Consider the following 27,653-nt stretch of genomic DNA (forward strand, 5'->3'; position numbering starts at 1 on the left):
GCAAAACTCAAATTTTGTATCTTTTTGTTTTGTTACAGTGGCCCTAATCGTCTTCTGTACTCACAGTCAAATGTAGTTCATTGATGCAAATGGGAAGCATAATAATCAGAAAGATTACGATAGTTTCTTCTGCTAGAAGTTCAGTAATTAAAATGTGTCATAAAACGAATGAAATCCCTCAACAGGAAGTTGACTGAACGTTTGAGGTACTTAAGGTGTCCGTGTTCGCTTTAGCTTTGGATGGATTGATGATACAAAAAGTGCTTTCAGACTGAGATCATCTCTCAGTGTGATGTGAGGGAATGTGGGAGTGAAATACAGCAGGTGCCTTTCTAACTGCAGGTTACAGTGCATGATCTGATTCACAGTACTCACAACTGCTGACAACAGCTTACTTCTCCTCTCTTAACAGACCACTTATCATTTCCCCCGACCATTGCCTTCCCGAGAGTGGAGTTTTGTACGTGTACAGTACTCGTGTGACAGTACGTGTGTGCCATGATCAAGGTATCTTATACAGAATTGTAAGTAGAACAATTTTAGGAATAATAAAATAATTCAGGATACTCTCTGCAGCTCGCAAGTCCACGTTTCCCTTTAGCGCTTTGCTCTTAAAGCCCTCACCAAAATGTGTCTGTTTCTATGCCTTATCGTTGCATCATGTACCTGTGTGTGTTGCATTGAAAGGTTTGTTATGTTAACAGACATCATCCACGACACCTGTTAGCCTTAGACATCATGTGCTGCTTCGTATCGGACACACGCCGGCCTCTGTAGCAGTTTTTTCCTTCTTTTGTCTTGGATTCTTCCAAGGATAATGAAAAATGGCGATGACAGTGAAATTAAAGGCACTAATTTTCTTACCTATCCACACAGCATGGCATATACGAAACGTTTCATTCTCTGAGATCTGTCCTGTCGAACTACATCTGTTGTTAAACTAGTCAAACTCATAATTTTTCGTAGCACTGTCTCACTAGTCTAGACTACCCACATGCTTAGGTTTTTATATACTCGCTGCGTGGATGAAAGCTAAATGAAATCCAAACAGGAAAGTAACTTTTAGTTTAGGTCGTTACATGCATTACAGTAGTACACTGATCATTTTGTATTCTTGAAGATAACTAGAGTTTTAATCTTGGAAAAATAAACACACTGAAAAGATAAAACAAGCGTAGTGTGACTTTTTCAGAGGGATGTTCAGTGTGTTAGAGACTGGACACAGATACAGACTGGTATTTGTATTGTTGGAGGTAATGGGCGACACATTTATACTAATCGTACACGGCGGATCTTCAACCTCGACCCTCGCAGAGGTCTTTAAGTTCATGACGACGATTGTCAGAGCAGGAAGTCTACATTAGATTTAAGGATATTCTACTAATGGTAAGGTTGTGTTGAAGGTTATGGGTGTTTCTGTAACAACATATCTCACCATGGATACATAAAGTGAAGTTGTTGCATATTTACCAGTGGTAGAGTGGAACAAATAATATTTCCTCAAGTACACAGATTTGAGGTTCTTGCACTTTACTTGAGTGTTTTCTTTTCATGCACACATGTCAGATGGAAATATTGCCCTTTACACTTCACTACATTTATGATATCTGTACTTTGCAGATGGTGCAGCGAGACGATTAATTTTATAATGGTCTCATTTATGTTTTTAAGTGAAATACCAACAGTTTCATGGTTCCAACTTCTCAAATTTGAAGATTTGCTGCTTTCCCCTGCGTTTATTTTGATAATATAATTAATTTCAAAGAATGTTTCGACTTATTGGTAAAACAAAACAAATACTGTGAAACTGTCACTGAGAAAATCACCAGGAGATTAATGTAGAAGAAAAATAATTAGTTGCAGTCCCGTGTGAAATGATTAAAAATGAGCACCACCGCAACAGAGTATGAGTAAGAACAGGAGAATGATTTAACAATATAAAAGGGGACATATTTTATTCAGTCCTTTTACTTTAAATACTTTAAGTACATTTCTCTTTCCTCGCCACTTACAAACTTTTATATTAACATTTTCAGTGCAGGACTTTACGTTGGGACTGTAAATTGGGCCCCAGGTAAGCATCACTTGAGGTTAGCGTTACTTTATTGTCTCCCGTGGCAGAAACCTGTCTTGGATTAAAGGAAGTGCAGCATCGGAGCTGACATTACTGCAAAAACACACGAGAGCACAGGTTTAAAAACCGCCTGGAGCAAGTTAATCCCAAAGTCATGCACACTGTTAAAACAGCATATTTCTCAGAACACAAATACATCAACCAGCAACATGTCTCACTTACATGCTTACAAACAAACCTGAACTTCTCTTACTTCTTCTGTCTGCTCTCCAGGAGCTGCCCTGATAAACTGAACTGATATTGGGGCACATGAATGTGTATAATGATTGTGCCTACACACAGAGGGACACTGTGCCTCCTTCAGCTCATACTTTCATGCCCTGTGAGTGTTCCAGTATGAACCACAAGGAGGCGACAACAGTCAAGACATGACTCCCTTTCTCTTTGCCCAACTATGTCTGATAAGACGAGGAAGACTTCTCACCTCAACCGCTGGACAGTTTGAAAAACCACCCAATCAGAAGCAGAGTTACTTTTGAATTTCTGTCCGTTCCTTCACACAAACATCTGGACTCCTGACTGACTCTGTCTCATCCTCCAGCAGCTTCAGTCTGTGGCCACTGGCTGCTCCTTCTTAAAGTAGGTCACGGGGTCTGAGTAGTGGGTTTGAAATTTCAGCTCTTTATGTGTCATGTTCAAAAATGGACATCAGGGTTGTCCCCTCAGTTGTGAGGAGGACAAGTCTGGACTTGTCTGCACCTTCACAGCAGATAATAACACAGTTGGTCGCACTGTGCTTCTCATTACAGATGTATAAAAATAAAATGAGGGCTCTTCTTTTCTGTTTCACTGCCCTAAAGAGGCCGGTAAGAGAAATCTTTTAATTTTCTCAAAGATGAAACATTTTCTTGACTCTCTGTCTTCATCCACCTGTGTGTGCGCTCAGCGCTGCGCTGCGCTGCTGGGAGGTGGAGTGGGTGGGATCAGTCAAATCAATCCGAGGATAACGCTTTAGACCCGCCCTCTCATTGTAAACTGCAGGCTCCCAGTCTGTAGCGCTCAGGGTAACGTGCCACAGTGGATTTGGCAGCGCGCAGGGCAGGAGGAGACACTTTTACGCACGGCCCCCCGCTCGCGTTTATGAGCATTTGGACGAGCAGAGAAGCGACCCGTGTTCTCATGGTGGATCCTTTCTTCATCTGCCCGTCGAGGAGAGCGCGGTGAAGTGCTGGCCGATTGAATGACACCTCCAGTCACCATGGATTACGGACGGACCATGGCCCCTCCGGTGCCCCCACACAATCCCATACCCGCCCGGCCGGGGCAGGCGCAGGAGCGGCTGCTGAAGTGCATTCTGCTCGGAGACGGAGCGGTGGGCAAAACCAGCCTGGTGGTCAGCTACACAACGAACGGCTACCCGACTAAATATGTCCCCACTGCGTTTGATGACTTCTCAGGTGAGCAGAGGAAACATATTGATCTTATACTAGTTAATACCCCTCATTTTTATTGATCGGGGCTTTTCACAGACTCTTCTACACTTGCAAAGATGATATATTAGTATAACAGCACACATCCAGTGCAAATGAGTGTGTACAGATTGGAGCCTGTGATCAAACTGGTGTAAATTAATTAATCTCCCTAATTTCCACTGAGCTCCTCTTCAACTGTGCATGTTTGTAGAGCGCCTCCTGTCCTCTTGTTCCACTGCTATGATGGATGAGTTTGTGTTTCCTATTTATCTGTCACCCATCAGTGTAAAAGCACATGAGTTATCCTCCCTGATGTTTCCACTTGGCACAGTTCCACTTTCCAAACTGTCTCGCTTGTCCCAGCAAGCTTTGGGCGCTGGAAAATTAGCAGAGATGAACAAAATCCCTCAAAAGGGGGAACTTTTTCTAAACTGAGCGGAAGAAAATACATCTGTGACCTGTTGATCAAGTCCCTCTTCAGCTGTTCTTGAGAAAATAAATGTATAATCCAACATGAACACATTTCTATCCTCATTTTGACTGAAGACGTTGACCTGACTCGCAAATCTAATAATTTTTGTCATTAATCTCTGTTAATGTTCATACTTTACTATCATTGGCAGTGCAACTAATAACTCGGCCAACACAAACCCATAAAACAGTCGCTGAGAAGAACACACACCCGCCCTGGGACGATGCCACAGAGCACAGAGCGTCTCTGGTTCAGGGGTTTTGGATTGCACAACTCTGCCTATTGTTGTCAGCCTTGACCCACGAGCCCTCTCGTCTATAGTGGAGTGGGCACATCTGTTGCAGTGGCTCAGAGGCAGAGATTGTCTTTCGCCCCGGTCCTGACAGAGACTGATTGTGCAGTCGGGGGCCCTTAATGGTGATGTCATCTCTCGGTGCCCGGACTCTAAGAGTTGAAAGCTGACTTCTGAGCTGTTACGCAATGCCACAGGTGGCAGAGACGCAGGGGGAGAAGGGACGATAAGAGGGAGTTTTGGTCCAACAAAAAAAATACAAGGCGTATCATATGTCAGGGATTAGGAAATTATTACACAATGGCAGCTCTCTCTTTCACTCTCCGTTCCTTTCTCTCGTCCCGCTCTTTCTTCTCCGAGCCTGGTGCTACGATGCCTGTCCTACTGCTTGAATAGCCCCGGCAAACTCTTTGATCAGGTGGTATGACCGAGCGCACACACTCCAGGCGTATTGTAAATGTTTCCATGTGCCTGCTGCTCTGCATTGTGTTCACTCTCCTGAAAGGAATAAATGGCCCTGTAATGAAGCTGAAAAATGACTCATCCACTTTTCCAATCTGGAAATGAGGCCTATTGGAAGAGAGTCACTGAACAAACAAAATCTGCTCTGTTTTTAACCCCCCTCCCCTGTTAGACAACCTTGGAACGGCCTCTGTCAAAACACAAGCGAGAGAACAAAGCTCGCGGAGTGGTCGGAGCGGCAGTAAAGTGTTGTGGTCTCAACAGTAACTGGCAGAGTGGGTGGGCGAGACAGAGCAGGCCGTCTGTGAGCTGGGAGAGCAGAGCAGGGGGTCTTTGTGTTTTCAACTGGCAGGCTTTTGTTTATGCCACACTATATTCTGTGTGTGTGTGTGTGTGTGTGTGTGTGTGTTAACTTCTGAGGCGTCAGGTGGGGGGCTGTATATTACACACGGGCTTAAAGTAATGTTGACAGCTGTGACTTACTCTCTGTGTGTGTCTGTTTCTGTGTCCGCAGCTGTGGTTCAGGTGGATGGAAGCCCGGTCAGACTACAGTTGTGTGACACTGCAGGACAGGTGAGTTCTGTTCACTCTCAAGCACATGTCGCACGGCCGTTTGGCCAAAACATTCGCTACATACGCTCTTTAAATGTCACATTATAGCCATGTCAGTGGCGTGGCTCCGTGGATGCTGACGTCAGTTGGTCGGTTGCTCCACTTCTTTGTGCAAACTGAGATATCTCCGCAACTATTGAAAGGAATGGCAGGGAGTTGTGGATGAAGCCTGTTGACTTTGCTGATGCCCTGATTTTTCACCGAGAGGCAACGTAAGGCTCACATTTATGGTTGTTGGATGGACTGTCATGTAATTTAATTCAAATAGCAGCAATAAAAATGTGTTGCTTTTCTTGTTTTAAATACATGTTGGTCTGATGAAATTAGTTATTTGAGCACAAATGGACTTTTTGAAGGTCATTTTCACCTTTTTGGACATTTAGTGGATTAAACCAATGAACAATCAATTGAAAAAAATGGTTTGATTGCCCGAAAAATGGTTACAAACATGCGGTTTTTGCAGGCCTCTTTTCTGCTATTTCAGGTAGCTCATCTGTATGTAAATGGGAAAAATTCCTGTGCTCAGCCGTCAGTCTTCATCCACAATGATAATAATGTTGCTTCACACGATAGGACACAGTGACAGGGCGCTGAAGGAGAGGGGAAAGGCCGTGAACTGGAGGTGATGGTGCAAAAAACCCTGAAAAACAAAGGCACGAGTCCTGGCACAGAGACGGAGAAAGACAGGGAGCTTGCAAAAGTTATTGACTCATTATTTTGTTGGCACCGCAGGGCAATGTTGGAAGGAACATGTTGCGAAAGAGTGTTTTTATTTTCCCCAGAGCGTGTGTGGTTGTTTCATAATCCCGCTCAATAGGACCCTGCCCTGGGAGCAGCATATTTGACATTCACAAACGCTGCGAGGGCACTGCCAGTTCTACACAGAATCAAAGGGAACTTGGCTGTAAAGTGGAGCGAAGCATTTCAACAAGCCCCTAATGCGTGTTAAACCTCACAGCGTGTTGAAACTGCACACACACACACAGAGGCACACACGCAGACAAGCTCAGGCAGATATGGGCAGATAAAAGTCGGCGCACACCTACTGTACTTATGCAATTTCAAAAGAGGGGAGCTCGTGCTAGAAACAGGTTGGGGTGTGCCAGTAAGAAGGGATGAGGGCGAGAGTGAGTGAGGTGGAGAGAGTCGAGACAGAAAGAGAGAAACGGTCTGGAGAAAAATGATAACAGCTGCCGCCAGAGCTGGTAAACAGAGTTGCTCCTTACTCCGAGATGTTGATGTCTGCGCACTCTGCAGATGGACCTACGTCATGAGATCGCAAAGCACAGCCAAAGCTTGTGCTGGGAAAAGTTGATAAGTATCCGCTGCTGAAGTCTGCTGATTGTTTCTGCAGCTCTGGTTGTGTTTTAAAGTCAGAAGGAGCCGACGTGGATTAGGAGATACTGTGTGTGCTGGAAAGGAGACGGTTAAGAGAAATAAGGAGAGGTTTGTGTTCGGCTTCAACTCTAATCTGTGTACACAAGGGTGTGGGAGGCCCTTGTTAGTCAGCTGTGTGGCTCCAAAGTGTTAATTTAACAGATTTACTGTAGGTGATATAAGTGAGTGGGCAGGGCTTGTGTTTACTGTATATTAACAGAATATAAACACCATTTAGACTTATCTTTTGGCACAATCCCCTTTCCTGCGAGTGCGTTGACCGGTGAAGCGATTACTGAAAATGCATTAGTGTGTGGTCAGCCTGAGTGAAAGGTGGAGGGTGGTAATTCATCAAAAAGTAAAGATTTAAAGCTAAAAAACTGTTACACACCGCTAACCATCTGTCTCCCTCATCAGGATGAGTTTGACAAACTCCGCCACTTCTGCTACAGCCGCACCGACGCCTTGCTGCTCTGCTTCAGCGTGGTCAGCCCGGCCTCCTTTCAGAACGTCTGGGAGAAGTGGGTCCCGGAAATCCGCCGCCGCTGCCCTCTCACGCCCATCCTCCTGGTGGGCACGCAGTGCGACCTGCGGCAGGACGTCAAAGTACTGATCGAGCTGGCGAGGCGGCGGGAGAGGCCCGTGCTGGAGGAAGACGCCAGGGCGCTGTCGGAAAAAATCGGGGCAGTGACGTACATCGAGTGCTCGGCGCTGACACAAAAGAATCTGAAGGAGGTGTTTGACGCAGCCATCGCCGTGGGTCTGCGTCACTCTGACAGGAGAGTGAGGCGGGAGAGGAAGGTCCGCAGCACAGCTGATAAGATGAAGATGCTCTCCAAGTCCTGGTGGAAGAAGTATGTGTGCGTCCAGTAGAGAGGGAGGAAAGGATTGTCCTGTGACTGATGATTAAACTGGAACTGCTGACTTATTGGCGGGGACTGAGTTGGATGTAAGGACTGTTTTTACGTTCAGCTGGACGGCTCCAGATGTGGAGGCCAGAATGACTTTGATTCAGTGGAGCAACAGCTCAACAGAGGCAGAGTGTGTCTGCCTGAGCTGGGATACCTTTGTTGATGCCTAAAAGACAGAGCGTGTAAGACTGTAACTTCTGCCTGCTCCTCTGAACTCTTAAATGAGACTGTGACCAGCGTTCAACCAAAAGTTACGGAGCTAATAAAGTTTTATGGCACATGGACCGCGTGTCATACTGGACACGTCCAAAGGAAACGTGAGCTGAGTTGTTCAGATGGTGGTGTTATGTACTGAAAGTATACTCCTCCTGTGTCTCTGATCTGATACCCTTCTTTAACAAAGTATATTATTTTATGTGTTATACACTGTAATTCAGCCCCTCAACACTTCTGATAGATCCTTTTTATCTCACTGAAATCAGAACGTGAAGTTAAAGGTCCAGTTTGTGACATAGTTGATTTTTGAATTTGATTCTCGTCAAATACTGACGAGCTGGGATGGTGGTCGGCCTGATCTACCGAGTTTTGGTACATTGAGTTGGGAATGACACTCAGCAATCAGTTTTCTGACAAACAGGACCTTTAACACGAGCTGCTCAGCTTAAAACCCAAATAAAAGAAATGCAATAATTCTGCTGTTGAAAATCGAAGCCAGGCATGCACCTTGTCTCCTAAATCAGAACTAACTCATGCTGTTTTGGATTACAATCACATGTAAATGAGTATAAATTAGGGCTGCAACTAAAAATTATTTTCATTATTTTGAAGACGAATCGTTAGTACATAAATCAAACATTTGTGAGAAGGCTACGTCTTCAGATCACCATGTCCAGCCAACAGTCCAAAAAACACTTCAATTTACTCTCATGAATGACAAAGAAAAGCAGAAAATCCTTTGACTTTTTGTAAATTTTTGCTTGGAAATGATTGATACAATGAATCAATCACCAACTTAGTTGGCTATTAATTTTCTTTTAATCGATTAATCAACTAATCGTTGCAGCTCTGGGAACATATTCTTTAAATAATCTGAGTTCTTCGGGGATGGGACGCTGTGGTTTGAACATGTTGTAATCCAGCCGTTCCAGTCTGTACACCAGCTTCTGTCTGTGCTACAATCTGAAGTGTTGACACAGCTGTCGCACTGTTATAGGTCTGTATGCCACACACCTACTACATTAGACTGATGCCACAAAACATTAACAGAGTACACCGAATGCCTATTGGTGCTGATGATTACCTGACCAACTGGTTTTGGAGGCTTCAGTTGACCAAAAAGCGTGACCTTAAGTCAGTTTGTTAGTTTTTATACTGTTACAAGGTTGCAGCAATAAGTTGGGTGGTGCCACTGTACATTGCACTTAACACACACAGTCTAAACTCATCACTGAGGTCTCGCCATGCAATGGCTTTTGGACCGGTGGTGTGACTTGGACATAAAGCAGGTAAAAGCGCTGAGATGTAGTGGTCGATGTGCATGTTCCCTGCACTCACCTCTGGTTTGGATGATCGCAGGGTCTTTCTTTGTCATCGTGGTCACGGCCTTGAACAGATAATTATCCGTCTTTGTCTGTCCGTGTGTTGGAGCTCTCTCCTCATCTGAAATGATGACAGTAAATGAGGTGAAATCAATGAAGAGACTGATTCTACGTTTGCTTCTTATTTTTCAGAAGCCTTGTCTTTCAGCTCTGTCTATTTATCTGTTCCTTCTGGGCCAATAACTGATCAACAGCAAGCAAAACAGAGCAGATGTATGAATTATTGTATGTCATTATGTATGTTACATAGTAATCATTTATGATGTTTGTAATGTCATCAGGATAAATCTGTGTGTACATATATAAGTGACTCCAGTCATTGGCTGTCCAAGTCTAAATGGTACTTAACAGTGTGAGTGTTTCAGTCGGTGTCTGAGAGCAGTTTGTTGAGCTGTGTGAGCGAAACACAATAAAATGTGAAATATTTAACCTGTTTTCGCTGTTGACTCTTCCATGGAGATACGTTATCTCCGCTGTCACACTGTAGAGAAGATTATGTGGCGATAAGAGCGGAGGAGCGTTTGTTACAAGCTCGCTCTCTGGCGTCACATTAGTAGAACAGGTGTTTTGACAGATTTGACATGTCGTGTATCTACATTGAGGAGATTTGCCAAAAAGACGGATAAACCTGGAAAAGCGAGACTAAAATTGTGTTGGGTGCTCTTGGAAATCAGGGAAAAGAGTACTTCAATAAACAGAAGGTAATCCAGGCACTCCAAATATAAGAAACTATGTCAAACGAGAAAGGAAATATTAGAAAGCCTTTACTATAGTGGCTAAAAAGGAACAAAAGAGGCACCTGGTCTAAATATAGAGGTTTCCAACCAAAATGTAGGTTAGTAGGCTATTGCCAAAGGTGTACATGCTGCCTTACAAAACTTTAACATGCTTTAACTGGAAAGACACACTGACCTTTGTGAATAAAATACAGTATTAGATTGAGAGTGATGTTTAAAGGTGCAATATTTGAAAATTTAGCTGAAAACATTAAAAAATTAACTTAAATCTTCGACATAATGTGAAGAAATAACAGTTTAGACATTTTGACATCTATACTGTATATTGTGTTGCAGAGCTATCTCCTGAAGTTAGCATGGTAAAGGTCCAAAGCTCCTAATCTAGAAGTGTAAACACCAACACTCCTGCTAGCTGCGTGGCTAAATGAGCCCACTAGCTAACATCTACATTTAGCAGCAGTTAGCGGTTTCTCTGGTGACGTGCTGCCCCCTATTAGTTTTGAGGATGAATTCGACAAGAAGCCAATTCTTACACATTGCACCTTTAATCAAGAGGCTTGAAAACCTACGTTAATAAATATAAAACACAAATTATTTACTGTTCAGCTTAGTTTTGTTTACATTATTAGTCTTATTTCCACTGGTTTTATGATTAAAGATAAAGTATTCACTATATACTTTATACAGCATGCTCGCTACTTTTGTTTCATGTCTGTTATGAAATATTATACCTATTTATTTGACACAACTTATCCCATAATGCAACACAAAATGAAGTGTATTGCAAACTACCATCATGCATTGCTAAGACAGAACAAAAGCTAAATAAATGATCTCAATAGTTTTATAATTTTTCACAACATATTCCCCTACATGTCGAATTTTCTAAATAGAGTTGTGAACAACCAGTCTCTAAAATTAACCAAAAACTTTATTTTTACTCAGTTGTGAAAGAGTTAAGTGCGACTTTAAAGATTTCGCCACAGAGGTTTTGTCGGCACCGAGACTTCTAACTATGCAGGATCAGATGATTATAATTGCCTGAAATAGGCTTTTCCTCCTATTCATAGCTGCATGTCTGCACCGCAGTATACAACAATGGGCAGAGAATGACAGTTAGCTAGGTATCTTGTACTTGTTTAGAAGCACTAATGATAGGGTAGGCAGCTAAAAGAGAGTTTGTGTCGTCTGGCAGACTGCAGACGACTACGTTGTCCGGCCTCAGAGTGGGTGAAACTAAGGTAAGAGTCGTGCAAAGTGGTCTAATTATGATAGTCAAGATGGCTCCACTTTCCACCAATATTTTAGCAGTAAACCCCATTGTTGTTCCCCAGCGAGGCAGCCATCTTGCGAAACGTCTTGTGATTTAGCCTTGTGGCTTGTGTGTTTGACTGTAATGCCTACCTGTCTGCTAGAAGTAAAGGTTATCGTCTGTGGGGGGAATCTTCAGCTGTCAATCATGAGACTAACAGACGGGAAACACGTCAGGGAAGAGGTCTACATGTCTCTCAAGTTTCACGGTGAGGTCGTAAGACTGTGTATCCATGTGCAAGATATCCACTAATTTAGTCTGCTCCGCTGAATCCAAATACCAAAATTGTCCCCGAGGGAGGAAAGTTGAATAAAGACTCCACAGAGCTCATTGTTAAGCAAACATACGTGGGGGTATTTGTGTAACCATATGTAAACGTAAAACACGTCACTGAGCCAACATCGAGACTGAAGGTACTTGTGGAACTGTACAAATATTATCATCCAGTGGTAATCTAATGTATGCATTGGAGCATTTCATGGTCACAGGTTCAGGGAGGCAAAAGCAACATTTGAATGGCCTTTGTGTCGTCCACTGTGAGAAACATTAGGTTAAATAGAGCTGCTCAATTTCACTGGAAGCAGAGCTGGAGGTCTAGTATCTAGTATTGTTGGTTTTAAGAGGATATCTACAACTGCTGATGGGCATCCATTGCCAGTACGTGGCTGAGGTCATGAGTCCAAATTCCTTTACCACAGTCCAACCAACCTAAGAAAGTTTTTGACTTGCTACCCACCAAACTCTGTACAATTTTTGGAGGATTTAAACACGTTATTTATTCAACCCTATATGTTCTGTACAACATACAGTGTTGTGGTGACGAATACTAGCACTGAAATACTTCTGGTTTTGCTAAGAAAGAGTCAAATCCTAAAGGAATAGTTCAACATTTTGGTAAATGCCCTATAGACCATATTCACATGACAGCTTAGCATTAACCTAGCTTAGCATACAGACTGCAAGCTGGGGGGAAGTAGCTAGCCTGACTCTTTACAGCACATAATCCCTGTAAACCACAAATTCTCATTTTTACATATTTCGTGTGGATTAAACAAACAAGACATGACATGTCAATTAGTGAGCTTTAAAGGCAGTGGTCGGTGGATTTAGATACTTTCAGGGAGAGCCAGGGTGGCTGTTTGCCTGTGTTTCCAGTTTTTATGTTAAACTGTTTTATATACTGTATATGAAATAATATTTCCTAAATGTTTTGAAGTCTTTCTTTAAGATATAGTATAAAAAATGTTGGACTCAGCCTGAAATAAAGCATATTTATGTGTGAAAATTGTAAACTCCTGTTCATGTCATCAAAGCCCTCGCATCACTGAAGTGTAACGGGTATCTAAGGCGCCTGGACGGAAACTATTACATATCTCTTAATTAATGTTTGGTGAGATAAATGTGTGAACTGGGTGGCCCAGTCAGCTGTAGCCTGCCTCAGCTGTAAAAACCGACGGTCGTTGAACTTTTCAGTCCTGTAAACCCACTTTCTTACATAACTTCTGGGAATCATTTAGGTAACAACTGAACTCTGACTCCACATGAAAGAGCAGCTCTGTAATCAGTTTTGATGTCTTAAAGTTGGCGAGGGATTTCTCCGGCACCCCTCAGATAATTGCCAGCGTAATGACTGGAGCTCAGCTCATGGGGCGGGATTACTGAGGGACATTAACAATGTCGATCAGGTCTGAGGGGTGGGAAGGGATCCAGCCCGTAGACTGTGGTCCACTTTGTACATTGTCTTTAGGATTAACTGTTGCCCAAGCTCTTGTAATGCGATGCAATATGTCTGGGGCACTGATTAAAAGACACCCACACATAGACTTACCCAACGACTGAGTACAGTTCATTATTCTTGACAGAAATCTGCTTTCAAAGTATGTTTAAGACCTCAGTTTCGCTCTTGTAAGTTACTTTAGTGACTCATTCCCATGTTCTCATATGTTCACGGGAGCATACGTGTTAAGTGCTGGGTCAGTGTGCGATTAAGTTTCTTTTTTTTTCTTCTCTACTTTATGGACGGTGATATGTTGTGACAAGTGTACTTATTGTAAGTCGCTTTGGACAAAATACAGTAAGACAAAAAATGAAAATAAATAATAGTTTGAGTGACAGTTGTCTTGATTGCTTTTGAAGGAAGGAACCACGGTGTCAGACTTAAAAAACATATCACGTAGGCATTTTTCTCAGCCGTCCGATAGATCCCTGCAATGCTCGGCATCAGTCATCCCTCCTGCACACTTTGCTGCTGAGGGACTCAAATGCTCCACACAGTGTAGGTAGTGAAGTGCCAGTTCACTGAGGTTTCAAAGTCAAAAGTTCATTCAGACGCACATTTTTGTCTGCCCACTACTGTAGATTTTGAAACACATGGAAATCAGAGCCAGACAATAACCCCTTCAGTGGAGGAGATTCAGAGGCCTATGTGGTGGAAAGCTTCAGTGGTGGTGCTGCTCAGTGACATTTTACATGAACAATGTGTCCAAGAGTAAAACAAACAACAAGATTAGACATATTACATAGTAGATTACAAATGTAAAAACAATGTTTTTAAACAACCAAACTGGCTGTTATCTATAATATTACATTTTTCTCACTTTTTAACTTTGTTTTTAACTTTTAGCAACTCATTTAGCACTTCTAAGATAGGCACTACTAGGTATCTATGACAGTTTAGAGGATATTACAGAAATAATTACATTCACATGTCTGGACAGACTTAGTTCACAATTAGTTGAGAGTTCCTCTTGGGCTTTGAGTCTCTGAATCTGAGACTAATATTTTCTGAATGGCTTTTGGTGCTGAAACAGCAGGTCACTTTTTATTTTATTTTGTTAACAGAAAGAGACACAGAGCTACAAAAAGCAAATAACATTAAAAATAAAAACCAAAACACAGTAACTCATATGACATAAAGATCTTTTCCACTCTTAAATATACCTGAATATGCTTCATTGCTGGTCTTGCCAGTGTCACTGTGTTACACAGGCACTTTACTGTAGTGCTGTACTGCACCTGCTGTGGTGAAAACAGAACGTCTGTACTGTTAAACAATGCACAGTATGAGGCAAAGCAAAATAAAGTCAATAAGTCATGAATAGAAAGAGAAAAAAAACATATTTTAGTCCCAAAAAAGGCTGAACCTGCTGGTATTTAAGTATATATAGGTATGAATAAGAGTAGTTTGTCTTAGCTCTCTACAGCCACCAACCTGCTGTTAACTAACACTGTGGTTGCAGGAGTGGCCTGTCTGGCATGCTACAGTATGGCGTTGCTAGCAGGATTATGTTTTAATAAGCTTATATAAACACCCCCCACAGCGTGGTCTCATTATGGGAAGCTAATTGAGTCGCTCTGTCTCGGGGTCATCGGGTCCTCTTTGAACAGCTCAGTGTTTTGCTTTAAAGAGGCCCATCTCTGCCTCCAGAACATCTGTCCTGTGGTTTGGGGAACATGTGTCTTTTCTTCAGGCAAATTGTTTGGACCTGCACATTGTTGTATCTTTGCACTTGCACATGTACAGTCTGTTTGTGTATAGTTGTTGTTACTGTAGCCTTCAGGTGCATTCACATTTTGAGGAAAACTATGTAAGCCACTATAAAGTACGACACCCTGCTGCTCAAGCATATTCATTGCAAGGCAATTAAGCCATTTTTCAACCTGACGCAGTGCTCTGTCCTTGTTTCACTCCAGTCTGTGACTGGTCCTATTGAGCCTTTGTAGGCTAAGCATAAAGACAGCTTTGTGGTCTGTCTGCATGCTTTTATATTTAATTCTCATTGTTATCTTTAGCCATGCTAGCAGCACTGCCCTCCACACTGAAATATCTCAACAACTGGGTCGGATTGTCATTATATTTGGAGATATTTATGATCTCAGAGGATAAATCTTACAGTTTGTCAGGATCCTCTGACTTTTCCTCTGGTGTCACTAAGAAAACACTTGTGGTGTTCAGTGAAACATCTCAACAATTATTGGATGGTGCAATGAAATTTGGTTTCATGTCCTCCTCAGGATGAATTGTAATCACTGATCGCCTGACTGTTCAACTATCAACATCATCAGGTAACATTTTACTTATCAAGTCGTATGACAAAATGCCTGCAAAAACTAAAGCAACACATTCAACAGAGAACATTTTTCTGCAAACAATGGATGTATTAAAACTTTACGTTTGATATGTTGAAACTTTGTCATGTTGTCACGATGCTGTGCTTATGGACTGGTTAGGTTTAGGCACCAAAACTACTTGGTAAGGGTTAGGACAAGATTATGTTTTCACTCAAAGTACATGGTTTATTGCCACAAACAAGGCTGGAAAATGTCAACAAATATACATTGGTTTTGTTACAAATGTTGTAAAACTGTCTTGAAAAGTGGTCTCCTCTTACTGGGAGAAAACATTTTATTCTGGCGACTTGGCTGAACTTAAAAGATTCCCACTAAACATGAGTATGTTAGCATTGCCGTTGTGACCATGTTAGCATTTAGCTTGACGTACGCTTGGATGTAAACGTTATAGTTTTGTTTAATTTGTAACAATGGAAACTCCTCGTCAAAATTAGTTTTTGTTTAGATTTGTCTTGTATTTGGTGTCCTTTATTCTGCACAAATGAAAAAAAAGACACTTTTAAAAGTTTCATATTACATTTAAAGTAAGCAGGAGAGCTTCTTCACCAGGGTTAATCCAAGTTAGCTAGAGCTCTTCTTGTCCTATATCTCATTCATACAGTACAGTATGTTCCTCTGGACATCTGTAATAAGTTAATCAGTAAAGCCATTACACCTGTCCGACACGTCTGTCACCTTCTTTTTACAACTTTAGCATTGAGTGGCTGATTAATTTTGCGTCGCTTACATCTGAAGTAAGTATAACAAACTCATTTCACTCAGTTCAACATTCATTTGTTGCTTCATTCACAAACACACACACACCTACATGGTGTTGTCTCGTGTCTTTGCCTTTACAACACGTTGTTTTTAGAGAGACAAACACAGAGGAAGGTTGTTGTTGATGTCTTTGTTTATGGCTGAGCACACAGCTGAAAAGATAATTAAGCTGTTTCAGATACAATGAGATGATAGAAGCGGCTCCATATCTGCTCCTTATCTGCAGTTCTGCTACACAATAGAAATTCCTCTCCACCGAGGATTACAGTTAATAATTGACTTGAATTATGTCAGAATTTCACCCATTGTCTCTGAGGTTCAGCTGTAAACGTTTCGGATCTATATTATCCAGAGTTCAGACACTAACCAGATGCTGTGTGCTTCTTGATAAGGAGAACATCTGCTGTTTGCAGAGCGTCTCAAGTTGCCTGCACTGTACTCGGTTTCGGTGTTTGGAGCCAAATTGTATCTGGGGCATGAAAAGTAGTCCTTCCCTGACTCCGGAAAGTGATATTGCAGAAGAAACTGGAGCACATGAGCAAAGACTTTAGGGTCTAATTCAATAAGGTTTTGATTTCCAAGAGACCTTTGTAACGTTTCCTCAGTAGATCATATTCCCTGGTTTGAATCCAACTGTACGTCTGATGTCACGGACAGAGATTGCGATTGGCTCACAGCTGCAGCCTGATGTTATCTGATTGGCCTCTGGGGACATACGTTGTTCTCTGTGTAGAAATGGCTCATGGGTGTAGTGACCTCATTTACTCTGGGACATATGTGAATATCTTCTCTCCCCCTCTCTTTCTCCTTTGCACTTGTTTATATCTCTTCACCCTGTGCTTCCCCTTTCTTTTTGCTGCCTCGTTCACTTGCTCTCTCTCTTTATCAGTTTATTTTGTTGGCGTTCCCTCATTCTCTGTTTGATCGCTGTCAGCTCGTGGTGCTTTGATCCCTCACATGGTACAGATAAGGGTACGGGGTGGGTGTGTGTGTGTATCCATATGCGTACACACACATTTATGCCTTGTTTTTCCCCGGCCTTGATGTCCTCCCGTGGTTTACCACTGTTTGGACTGCAAATCCCACGGCCTTCGGTTTGACTGAGTGACACGGGACAAAGACACCTCAGATAACGTACGGGTGACTCACTGGTTTTAATATTGATCTCACACCCTGACACAGTGTTTCCAAACATCAGCGCAGATTTGACATCATCAACAAAAGTGCGATTTTATTCCCAGAGTAAACAAATGAAGTCAGTCCACAGGTTTTCGTGCCCGCTGATAATGTCAGAGGTGGAAGCTGATTATTTACCCAACCCTGTGACTCATTAGGGGCCTGACCAGCTCAACAGGACCGATGGACCAAAGTGTTCCTTGTTGCAAAAGTAAACATAGATAACTTCGCTGCACACATGCAAGATCAAATGAGTTTGTGGTCATCAATTCTAGAGAAATGTTGAGACTGCCCTTCCCAGAAGGAAAGCGTTGTTGTTTCAGCAAATGCGCAAGCGATAAAGCCAGCGAGTGGCTGTAGGAATAAGACTCTTGGCTCCGTCTGGAGCAAAGGAGGAAATAGTGTGACATTATTATAGACACGCAAAGTCCGCAGAGGGTGGAGGTCAGGTCGAGGGATGGGTCAACAAAACATCTGTATTTAACATGGGAGGACAATCAACATTGTTTGTTTTTGACGGCGGCCACTATTGTTCCTCGAGCAGGCAGGTATTTTTAGCCACGCTGTCGGCGCTAGACAATGAGTGGGCGATGTCAGCGTGTTGGTCACTCTTTGGTCCGGACTGAAATATCTCAACAACTGTTTGATGGATTGTCATGACATCGATGGTCCCCAGAGGATGATCCCCAATGACTCTAGTGATCCTGTGACTTTTCCTCTAGTGCCAGCAGAGCAGCTCAGATGTGTCCAGCTGTGTTCCAGGTTGCAGATCCTATAAACAAATTGTTATAATTCCACCACTTCCTTATTGATCAGCAACTGAAAAGACAGTGGATAATGAAAATCTGAAGGGAAATCAGCCCTTGTGTATTTAAGTCTGTCTTTTTCCTTCAGTCTTTTTCAGTTCATCTGTTTTCATTCTGCGTCTCCTGTGTCTGTTCCCTGATCCTCGTCTGTTCCCAGCGTTTCTGATTTGTTTCCCAAGGCTTGTTTAACTCTTTAGTGTACTTGGATTCTCCTTGTTGCCCTTTTGTTGCCAGCTTTTTGTTATCCCCCTTTTTGTTGCTTGCACTTTGGATTTTGATTTTTGGACTTCATGTTATTAAAGTTCGCTTTTGTTTCATAAGCTGTCTGCTGTTGTGTCTGCATTTGGGCCCTCGTCTTTTTGGCAAACTATCACAACTTCAGGAGACGTTCCTGTTGAAACTACTGACTGGGAAGTTCCGACTTGACAGTTCAAATTGTTTGCAACACATCTGTTAGCATTGTCACTGAGGCATGTGAGCATCCTCACAGATTCTCTCCCATGGCTGTAGATTCATGATGATAAAAGGTCCTTTACCTTTTTACTAAGTAGTCATTTAAACCCACATCATAAGGTTTCCCTCGCCCAAACCAAGTCATTGTGCTCAAACCTAACCAAACCTTAACCACAGCAGAGTCGGATCAGAAGACACTTTTATATGTGCAACAGTGATTTGTTGCACTTTTGGAAGGCAGATGATCAGAGACATCAGATCATTAAATGCCTCTGGAGCACAGCTATAAATTACATATTTTGTCATTTAATTTCGAGGACTTTTTGGAAATGTTTGTAGTAGAAACTGAAGATTTAGTAGAAACACTTATTGCCATAAATCTGGCAGGTTTAATGTTCCACTTCTCCCCATATCCTCATTTCGTCATCTCGCAACGATGCATCGAAGATATACAGTTTACTTCATGGTGATACGTTTTAATAACCGGTCAGTGCCTGAGGCTGGGGTGTGTTACAGTGCCTCATCGTCCATCTCAAACTGTTTGAAATGAACAAGTGGGTCAGCGTATTGAAGTGAGTGTGGTTCTTGGCGCTCGATCAACACATATGCTCTCCCGCTCGGACTGAGAAGATGCATCTTGACAGGAAACAGAACCTCTCATGTCCAGGGGACTCTCTGTTCTCCTCTCGTCTCTAATGTACTTACTGATGAACGCATGAAATCTGGATCTGGACCCATAGAGGCTTTAGTGCTGGAAGCCAGGACCAAGCCAGCTGTTGGCAGTTACGGGGCCAGTTATGTAAGCACGTCCCTCTATCCCTGTGAAGCCCAGCTCCTCGCCTCACGCCACGCTGCGCATAAAGCTCTTTATCAGTAACTGAGATAACACCTGCAGAAGCGCTCCACTTCCCCGTCCCTGTACAGTGGAGCGATTTTACAGCTCAATGGAAAACAGCAGGGTTCAACTTGTACCTCTGACGTCATTGTAGTTCTTCCCTGCCCTTTATTTTGCACAGTTTGTTACAGGTTCCTTGATTTGTGCTCTCTTGTGCACTCTCTCTCACCCTCTTTATCTTCCTCACTCTTGGCAGTCTTTCTCTTGTCTTCTTTTGTTTCTTCCACACCCACACTCACTCCCATTTCCAACCCCCACTCTGCTCTCATTCTAGAGTTGCCCTTTATCCCACTTCTGAATATCAGCATTCACTTTGCCGATCAAATACAAAAAACAATGACTTATTCTTCGGGCCCCGGCCAGCAGAATGACCTTTACCTTCTCCTCTCTCCGCCCTCCCAGTCCCTTTCTTTTATTCCTCTTTTTTCACTTTCCATCTCAAAGTTTCTTCAAGTTTTTTTCCCCTCCTTTTTGTTGTCCTATACTTCCCAGTCGAACTCCTCTATAAACTACATGACTATTTACCAATCCATCTTCCAAAACCACCGACACACACACGCACACACTCCTAGTAGTCTAATTCCCGACAGTGAGCTCACACTGAGGCTGTGTTTGTCCACTGAAGTCAAAAGCAAAGCTGCCCCCAGTGATTGATTGCTCAGTAATCCCACAGTAACAACACACACTAAAATCACAGTTGCAGCTCCACCACGCAGCAGGTAACGAGCACCCAGAGACGGATCACACGATTGGCCGAAACAGCCTGACGATCATCGCTGTCCCCCTTCATTCACCAGAGGATATAAACGCTTCCATTTTTAGTGTTTAATTGCGGAAGCCATTACTGCGATCCACAAAGACACAGCGGCCCTAACTAGAGCTGTGACCCAGCGACCTCGGCCCCCAGCAAGCTTTGAAACCTGAGAAAGCAGCCCTGACCTCTGACCTCCAGCCTCTCACCTCCCACGGTAAGAAGAGCCCCTGATTTCTCCCCCTTCGGACAGGATGTGACCTACGAGTGGAGCTCTGTAGGAGGGCCTTGACCCCAGACACTGTCCAGACTAAGTGTCTGGACCAAACTGATCTGAGACTGGCAAGACCCGACAACAAGATGCAAAAGGTTAAGATAAGTGTTAAAGGAACAATCTGTGTTTATGTCCTGTTGTAGTTTATTTACCATCAGTTATATTTAGTTTGTCGTGTCTAAGTTTCTCTGATCTTTCAGTCAACCACTGGTTACAGTTAATTTCCATATGTTACTTGAGTGAGACAAAACTCAAGTAGCATATGGGTAAAAAGTCATACTTGAGTAGAAGTGAAGGTATCAGGTTTAACTCGTATGGCACTCAGGAGAGCACATACCTCCACTCAGGCCCAACAGTCCCCTTCATCAAGCCTTGATAGCCCTGTACCACTCTAAATTTTACAGTAAACCACCTATAACTGCTTAACCATGATTTAAACTGACCAGATTCAGGATCCTCATCAAATTGTACTTACTCATAGTTACTATCAACCTAAATACAGCTGATTTTTTTTTCATCAAGGTCTATGCATTATTCCCTGAGACATTAATGAAAAAGTTAAAAAAAAAAAACTCCCTATCTCTCAATGTTAAAGAAAGTAAAAAGAGTTATATAAATATAAAAAAAAATCTATTCTGGGCTGAGACCCATCTTCCATCCAAGTTTTGTGGAAATCCGTTCTGTAGTTTTTGTGTAATCCTGCTGACAAACTAACAAACGGACACAAGTGGAAACAACAACCTCCTTGACGGATGTAAATATTAATTTGGTGACAGTAAAAGTCATTAGCGCTTTAGTAAAAGTCCTAAAGTATCCGCTATTAAATGTAATTAAGGATCCAAAGTATGTAAAAGTAAGTAAAAGTAAACTATATACAGTATATGTATATACTGTGCATACCATGGGTCATCTGATTATTGGCATGGTCGATTATTGGATCCAATATTCAGCATTTGTTCTGACTATGTTTTGTTTTTGTTTTTTTCTAATCTGATTGCCAATAAAACAAATGAATTAAAAAACTCGCTACTCTGGGTCTGATGCAACATGCAGTCTGCAAAGTAACTAGTAACTAAAGTTTCCAAATAATCATGAAAAGTACAATATTTGCCTCTAAAGTGCAAAAATGCAGTGGAATGGAAGTATAAAGTAGCAGCAAATGGAAATACTCAAGTAAAGTACAAATGTCTTAATGTTGTACTTAAGTACAGTATTTGAGTAAATGTACTTAGTTACATTACATCACTGCAGTTAGTTTTGTTAGGTAACCTATCCCAGAGAAACCTCATATGTCCTTTTATTTTGTAGTCCTGTCACCGTTAGTTCAGCGGTTGAAGGTGATGGATGTGAACTCTCTGCTGCACTGTACTACCAGGCAATGATAACATATCTTTGACAACAGACAGACATGATGTTAACTGTGATGGATTACTGATCCCAAGCAACTGCAAGTTGATTTTCCTGCCATACTGACATGAATGGAAACTAATGACTAGCTGCCTTGCATGCACTTAAAACACTGTGTCATGTGGAAAAGGGGTTTTAATCATACTTTATGCTCCTTAATCCAGCATTGATTAAGTTTGACTTTTTCCCTCACATTATCCTCTTTGTGTATTAAAACATTAAGCCACATTCATCTTTTCCATGTCCTCCTCAAACTCTTCTTTCCCATTCACCTCTTGACATAATAAATGTATCCAGTCACTGCCGGTAAAGTTTATAAGAACAAACTCACTTTGTGATGCCACTGAGCAATGTGAATCCACATCATTCATTTACTTTTGTCGCTGTATTTAGCTTAGGCTTTTCTCCTTAGTGCAGCCCTGAAAGGTAGTCCAACCACCATCTAAGCTTCTCTATTCATTTCAGAAAATGGCTTTGATGCTTTTGATGGAGGTGTTTTTGTCCGATTCCTTTTCAGTTTGGACTGGTGATTCTTTCCTTTGTTGGTCTGCACAGCGTCAGCCAACAAAACATCAGGAAGAGCTGAGTTGTTAAGAACAGGGAGAGGGTTTGGACGCGTTGGGAACGGGGTCATGACGTCTGGTGTGTGTCAGCAACAAAGCTGCTTTCACCAACAGAAGAATGAGAACAAAGACCTGCTGCAGGATTTCACTGAGTCTAAGTACTTACAGTTTAATATGATGTGTTGTTCTGGCAAATGGAAACAGTCCTCATTGTGAAACTTCTTCAAAGTTCACAGTGTTCAGTATTTCTCTCTTTCAGTTTGCAAACATTCAGATTTTTAATGTTCAGCAGCTGACCATCCAAATGAGTGTAAGTTATGAAGTACATTTACTCTGTCCTAAATGTCCTAAGTACTGTCCTGAGTGATGTGCTTGTACTTTATTTCAACTGTACACCACTTTACACTGCTCCTCCACTACTTTTTACTTCTGTATAGTATTTGACAGTTAGAGCTAAAGGCACAAGTAAACATGAATGCAGAAGCTTGATGAAGACGTTGGTGTTGACCCCATCAATTAGATAGATGTACAAGGATAGAGCCTTAAAATAGCAGAGATCCACCCAGTTGATGAGGCCTTGGTGAAGAGGGGGTGGATCAATATTCTTAAGCAATTGTTGTTGGATGATAGGAAACCAGTGAAGTCACTGGATAACAGTTGAGGGGTGAAGCCTCAATGTGATGATGAAATAGGTTGTCTTCATGCTTGAACTTGAACTAAAAGCCTCATCAGTTACTTTCCACGTCTGGGTTACTGTATTTAACCTGCTGTAGTGTCCCTGGTGTAAATGCATCAATGGTCTATTGTGTTTATGCTCAGCCTGTTGCTGCCAATAAAGCAATTAATATTCTACTTTCACAACATGGTCACAGGAGACAGATTGAAATAAAAAAAAGTTTGTAATTAAAGCAGAAGAGTCTGAGATGTCCTGACTTTCTGTCCCTGATATGCTTCAAGCTTCAAATAATCTGGATCCTCCACGCCCACGCAGTAGCATCTCTCATTCAAACCTCACGGTGCCTCCTATATACCCACATATTTAAAACACCACAGTTATGCAGACCCTTTATAAAAAAAGAGAGCAAGCCAGAGCCACAGAAGATATTTGAACAACTACAATCAATGAAGCGCCCTTTTAAATGTTAATGCATTAGAAATAATGATCAAACAGGCTTTTGTAAGCACTGCAACATAACAACAACAGGGCCTACTCCGCTGTATAATAGATCCTTTAATATGAAATACTTTTTGCTGATAATATTGTACTCCTTTTCTGCCAGTATTTTACTTTTTTCACCGCTGGATGATGAAATGAGCACAGAGCTTCATTGTCTCAGTCAAGGTTGAACAGCACACATGGTTGTTAATGGACACATGCTGGCCTCTGTGGAAATCAAACCTGTGTTTGTGTGTGTGTGATCGCTCATATGGGACACTGGGCTGATGGGAGTGAACCACATGGAGACAAGAAGGGAGGGAGGGAAGGACAAAATGAGATACAGAGGGTCTGGGAGAGACAGAGGGAGGGAGAGACGGCGCAGAGCAGACAGTGAGGGAGTGAGATGTGAGTAGAAATGAGAGGGTGAATCGAAAGCGGTGCCATTTTGCCCGGCTGTGGGAAAAGAGTCATGTGACAGCTGCAGCCGACAGCCAAATTCAAGGAGAGGCCGTATTTATTGTTTTTAAGGTTTTCGTAAAAATGTGGATCATTTCCGAGGACAAAGTGAGGCTTTTATTCCTGGTGGGATTTGAGAGAGGGATGGAGACAGAGACAGAGAGAGAGATTGAATACCTCCTTGCGGCAGCCTCCTAATTGGTCTCATTACTGTGTAACTTCCTGGTGAATGCGTGCCGCTCTGACCTTGGCCTTTGAAATATAGACCCATGGCGTCTCAGAGCTGCGAGCAAGGCAGGACTTGGAGGAACAACCATTCTCTCTGTCAACCAGTGCATGCCTCTGTGAGTGTGTGTGTGTGTGTGGATAAATGTGAATGAATGAGCGTGATGTGTGTGCTCATGGGTGCTTCTGTGTGCTCAAGAAAGACTGGGCCATGTGTGTTCAACGTAAATCTGGTACACTGACACAGAAACTTATTTTCACATCCAGTCTGCTACTGAATATGAGGAGGACCGAGCCCTTCCACAGATTCTTATATGTGAAATTTTTTCTATTCACATCAAAATTTTAGGTCACATGTGAAAATGTGGAATTCTACAGAAGCCCTAAAGGGCCATGCATTCATGCATTTTATTTCCTCCGTTTTCCCGTGATAACGAGTTAATTTCATTTGTTTTCTCAAGATCTCGAGTTATTATCTCGAAATAACAACTGCCATTTTCCCGAGATAACGGGATAATTTTCTCGAGATCCTGACCAGCTATGAAGTTAATGACGAGATCTCGAATTAACTATATCGTTATCTCGGGAAAACAAAGTTTCGTTATCTCGAGATCTCGAGAAAATTATCCCGTTATATCGGGAAGATGGCAGTTGTTATTTCGAGATAATAACTCGAGATCTCGAGAAAACAAATGAAATTAACTCATTATTACGGGAAAACGGAGGAAATAAAATGTATGAATGCAAGGCCCTTTAGGACTTCCGTAGAATTCATATGCAAATAAGCAAATGTCATGTAATTTCATACCATGTTTTGTTTACACATCTGGAAATTCAAATCCACATATGCCAGTCTTGTATGACTGTATATAATACACATGTGTGAATGTAAATTTCACATGAGGAAAATTTGCATTCACATGTGAAAAACTTTTGGGAATGTCCACATGACATTATTTCATTTTCACATGTTAAGATTTGAATCCACATGTGAAAACAGCCAATCGCATGTGAAAATGTTTGAAAATGTGCAACTCAAATGTCGGGTGATTTCACCTGCCATCCACATGTGGAGAAAAAACACATGTAAAAATAAGTATATAACTTGTGAACATGTGTAATTTAGATGTGACATTATTTTGATTTCACATGATGGACATAATTTATTTTTCACATGTTAAATTTTTTGTTCACATGAAAACAGCCAAGTACACATGAACACTCAGTGGGCTAGATTAGCGAGCCAGCAGCCACAGTAATCTGACACTCAATTTCCCAGATGGACTGAGGCTGTGGCTGTAAAACCTACAAACTCACATTCCTCCTCAAATATATTTTCACTTCAGCAGCTCGTACATGAGCAGTGTGTACATGGTGCAGCTTTACAGCCTGTTTCTCTGCTGTCACACACAGTGGTTGCCTGTTAGTTGCTTGAGTGAAGAGCAGGGAAAAGGTCCCTCGGGCCAGTCAGTGCCACAGCTCATACACAACTCTGCCTTCATCAACCCAGCATGAACAACATGCTGCTCTGTAATCATACATCATTCAGGACATTCTTTGAGATCACAACATCTATCCATCTTTTAAATTTTTAGTGTTCGCTATCTTTCTCTTTCCTTCTCGCTCTGCCTTCTCTGCCAATTATCTCCCTCCTTGGGCGTAGTTGTGGTTAGTTTGAAGTGATGACTGATGACTTTACTGGATTGACATTGAGGTTGTATGTTCTTGCAGTGTTTATGAGAGGTTTATCAGATTTTTTTTTTTTTTCAATTATATTTTGAGAGAAACAAATGTGCTGCTTGGAAAACACGATTGCTAAGCTTTTGTACTGCACACAATTCATAGGGACGTGGTCTGGAACAGATAATGGTTCGTGTAGATTAGTAAACACGTCACATCACAGGGTTCAAGGCACTTTTTTAATATTTAATCAAGGTTATAATCTTAACTTAACATCACCAATCACTCAGAGCTTTAACATAACACAATATGTTCTATTGCTATCAGTCAATGTTGTATTGAAAGAGCATACTTAGTAGGAAAAACAAATGAAATATGTTGTCAATGAGAACTATGCTATATATTCAGGATACATTTTTAGTTAGAAGTTAGAATCCTTAAGATTTTCATGAAATCAAATCCCTTTTAATTACTATTGGTTACTATGATGAGCAGTTTTGCCAAAGCAGCCATTCAGTGTATTTACAATCTATATTTATCTCTCTTTAATATGTTTATCCGTCATGGCGGGGTCCACCATTGTGTTCTGGGATTAGTGCTGTCTACGATCCTTTAAAATTCAGTCTGTCAAGTTATTTTGTGCATTTTTTTGACAGCATTTTAAAATATTGGAGGGAGTTAGAATAGAAAAGAATACAAGTATGTGATAGGCAGAAATTTGTCTTTGCTTGCATGTGCCGAAAGGTACATTAAAAAATGCAACATATCACAGTCAAAACAGGACATGTTAAAAGACATTAACAGATTGGAGAGCAGCAACAATGAGCTGTAGGTTGAGTGTGTTACAGGCGACTGGCTGCACACCTCCAATTCCTCAGGCAGGGGAGCCGACTCCTTTTAGAGCGTCTCGCTTCTGGATGGAAAACTACTGACAGTGTGCAGGATGAAGTCAGATGGCAATGGCAATTATTATCGACTGACTTATTAAAACAATGTGATTTTGTTTGGCTGCACTGTAAACAACACGAGTGGCTCTTCTGTTGTTTTTCTGACAAAGAAGCTGCTCAGCGAGTGTTTCCTGACATATTCAAACACACTTGTAAAAGAATAAAATCTTAAGGTTTATGACTTTAAAAATGTTGCCAAAAACATAATTCATATGTCTCTACCTTCATTCAAACTGTTGTTTCAAATTAGTAGTATGTAAATGTGATTTCAAATACAGTCTGTCATGTCTGCCCACTGCACTGCTTCAGCTCTCTTTAATTTAGATACCTTTTAGTGCATTTTTCTAACAAACAGGTTAACAGACCTCCTGTCATTGTGGACAGCCTCTCAGTTTGTTTAACTATAACGCAGCTCATTCTGTGTCTCATCAAACACTCATTTCCCAGTTCGCCTTAATAGTAGGTTATCCTTCTCCGTGAATCTCATATCTCCCCTGTCATTCACTGAGAAGAACACACTTATTCCGTCTATTCCTTCTCTCTCATTTGGCAATCCTGCCGTTCTGTGTGGCCGACTGTTGCCTAAAATGAGCCCGGTGACTGCGTCGGCCAGCTGCTGCAGATGTCTCAGTGGGTCTATAGATAGAATCAC

General features: G+C 41.9%; 1 protein-coding gene across 1 annotated transcript; it reads left to right on the top strand.

Moving 5' to 3' along the window:
* Positions 1–3,122: 3,122 nt before the first annotated feature.
* Positions 3,123–9,699, top strand: rhoub (ras homolog family member Ub). The gene is made up of 3 exons (XM_084352177.1): positions 3,123–3,531; positions 5,287–5,345; positions 7,179–9,699. The coding sequence occupies exons 1-3, from the start codon at positions 3,315–3,317 to the stop codon at positions 7,632–7,634; spliced, it is 732 nt and encodes a 243-aa protein (XP_084208303.1). The 5' UTR covers positions 3,123–3,314; the 3' UTR covers positions 7,635–9,699.
* Positions 9,700–27,653: the final 17,954 nt, after the last annotated feature.

The sequence above is a fragment of the Pagrus pagrus genome (genome assembly GCF_965226575.1).
Source record: "Pagrus pagrus genome assembly, chromosome: 4".
In the NCBI taxonomy this organism is placed as follows: domain Eukaryota; kingdom Metazoa; phylum Chordata; class Actinopteri; order Spariformes; family Sparidae; genus Pagrus; species Pagrus pagrus.

Coding starts and splice junctions, on each gene's coding strand:
- rhoub (XM_084352177.1), top strand. CDS start 3,315: ATGACACCTCCAGTCACCATGGATTACGGACGGACCATGGCCCCTCCG. Junction 3,532..5,286: donor TGCGTTTGATGACTTCTCAG/GTGAGCAGAGGA, acceptor CTGTGTCCGCAG/CTGTGGTTCAGGTGGATGGA. Junction 5,346..7,178: donor TGTGTGACACTGCAGGACAG/GTGAGTTCTGTT, acceptor CTCCCTCATCAG/GATGAGTTTGACAAACTCCG.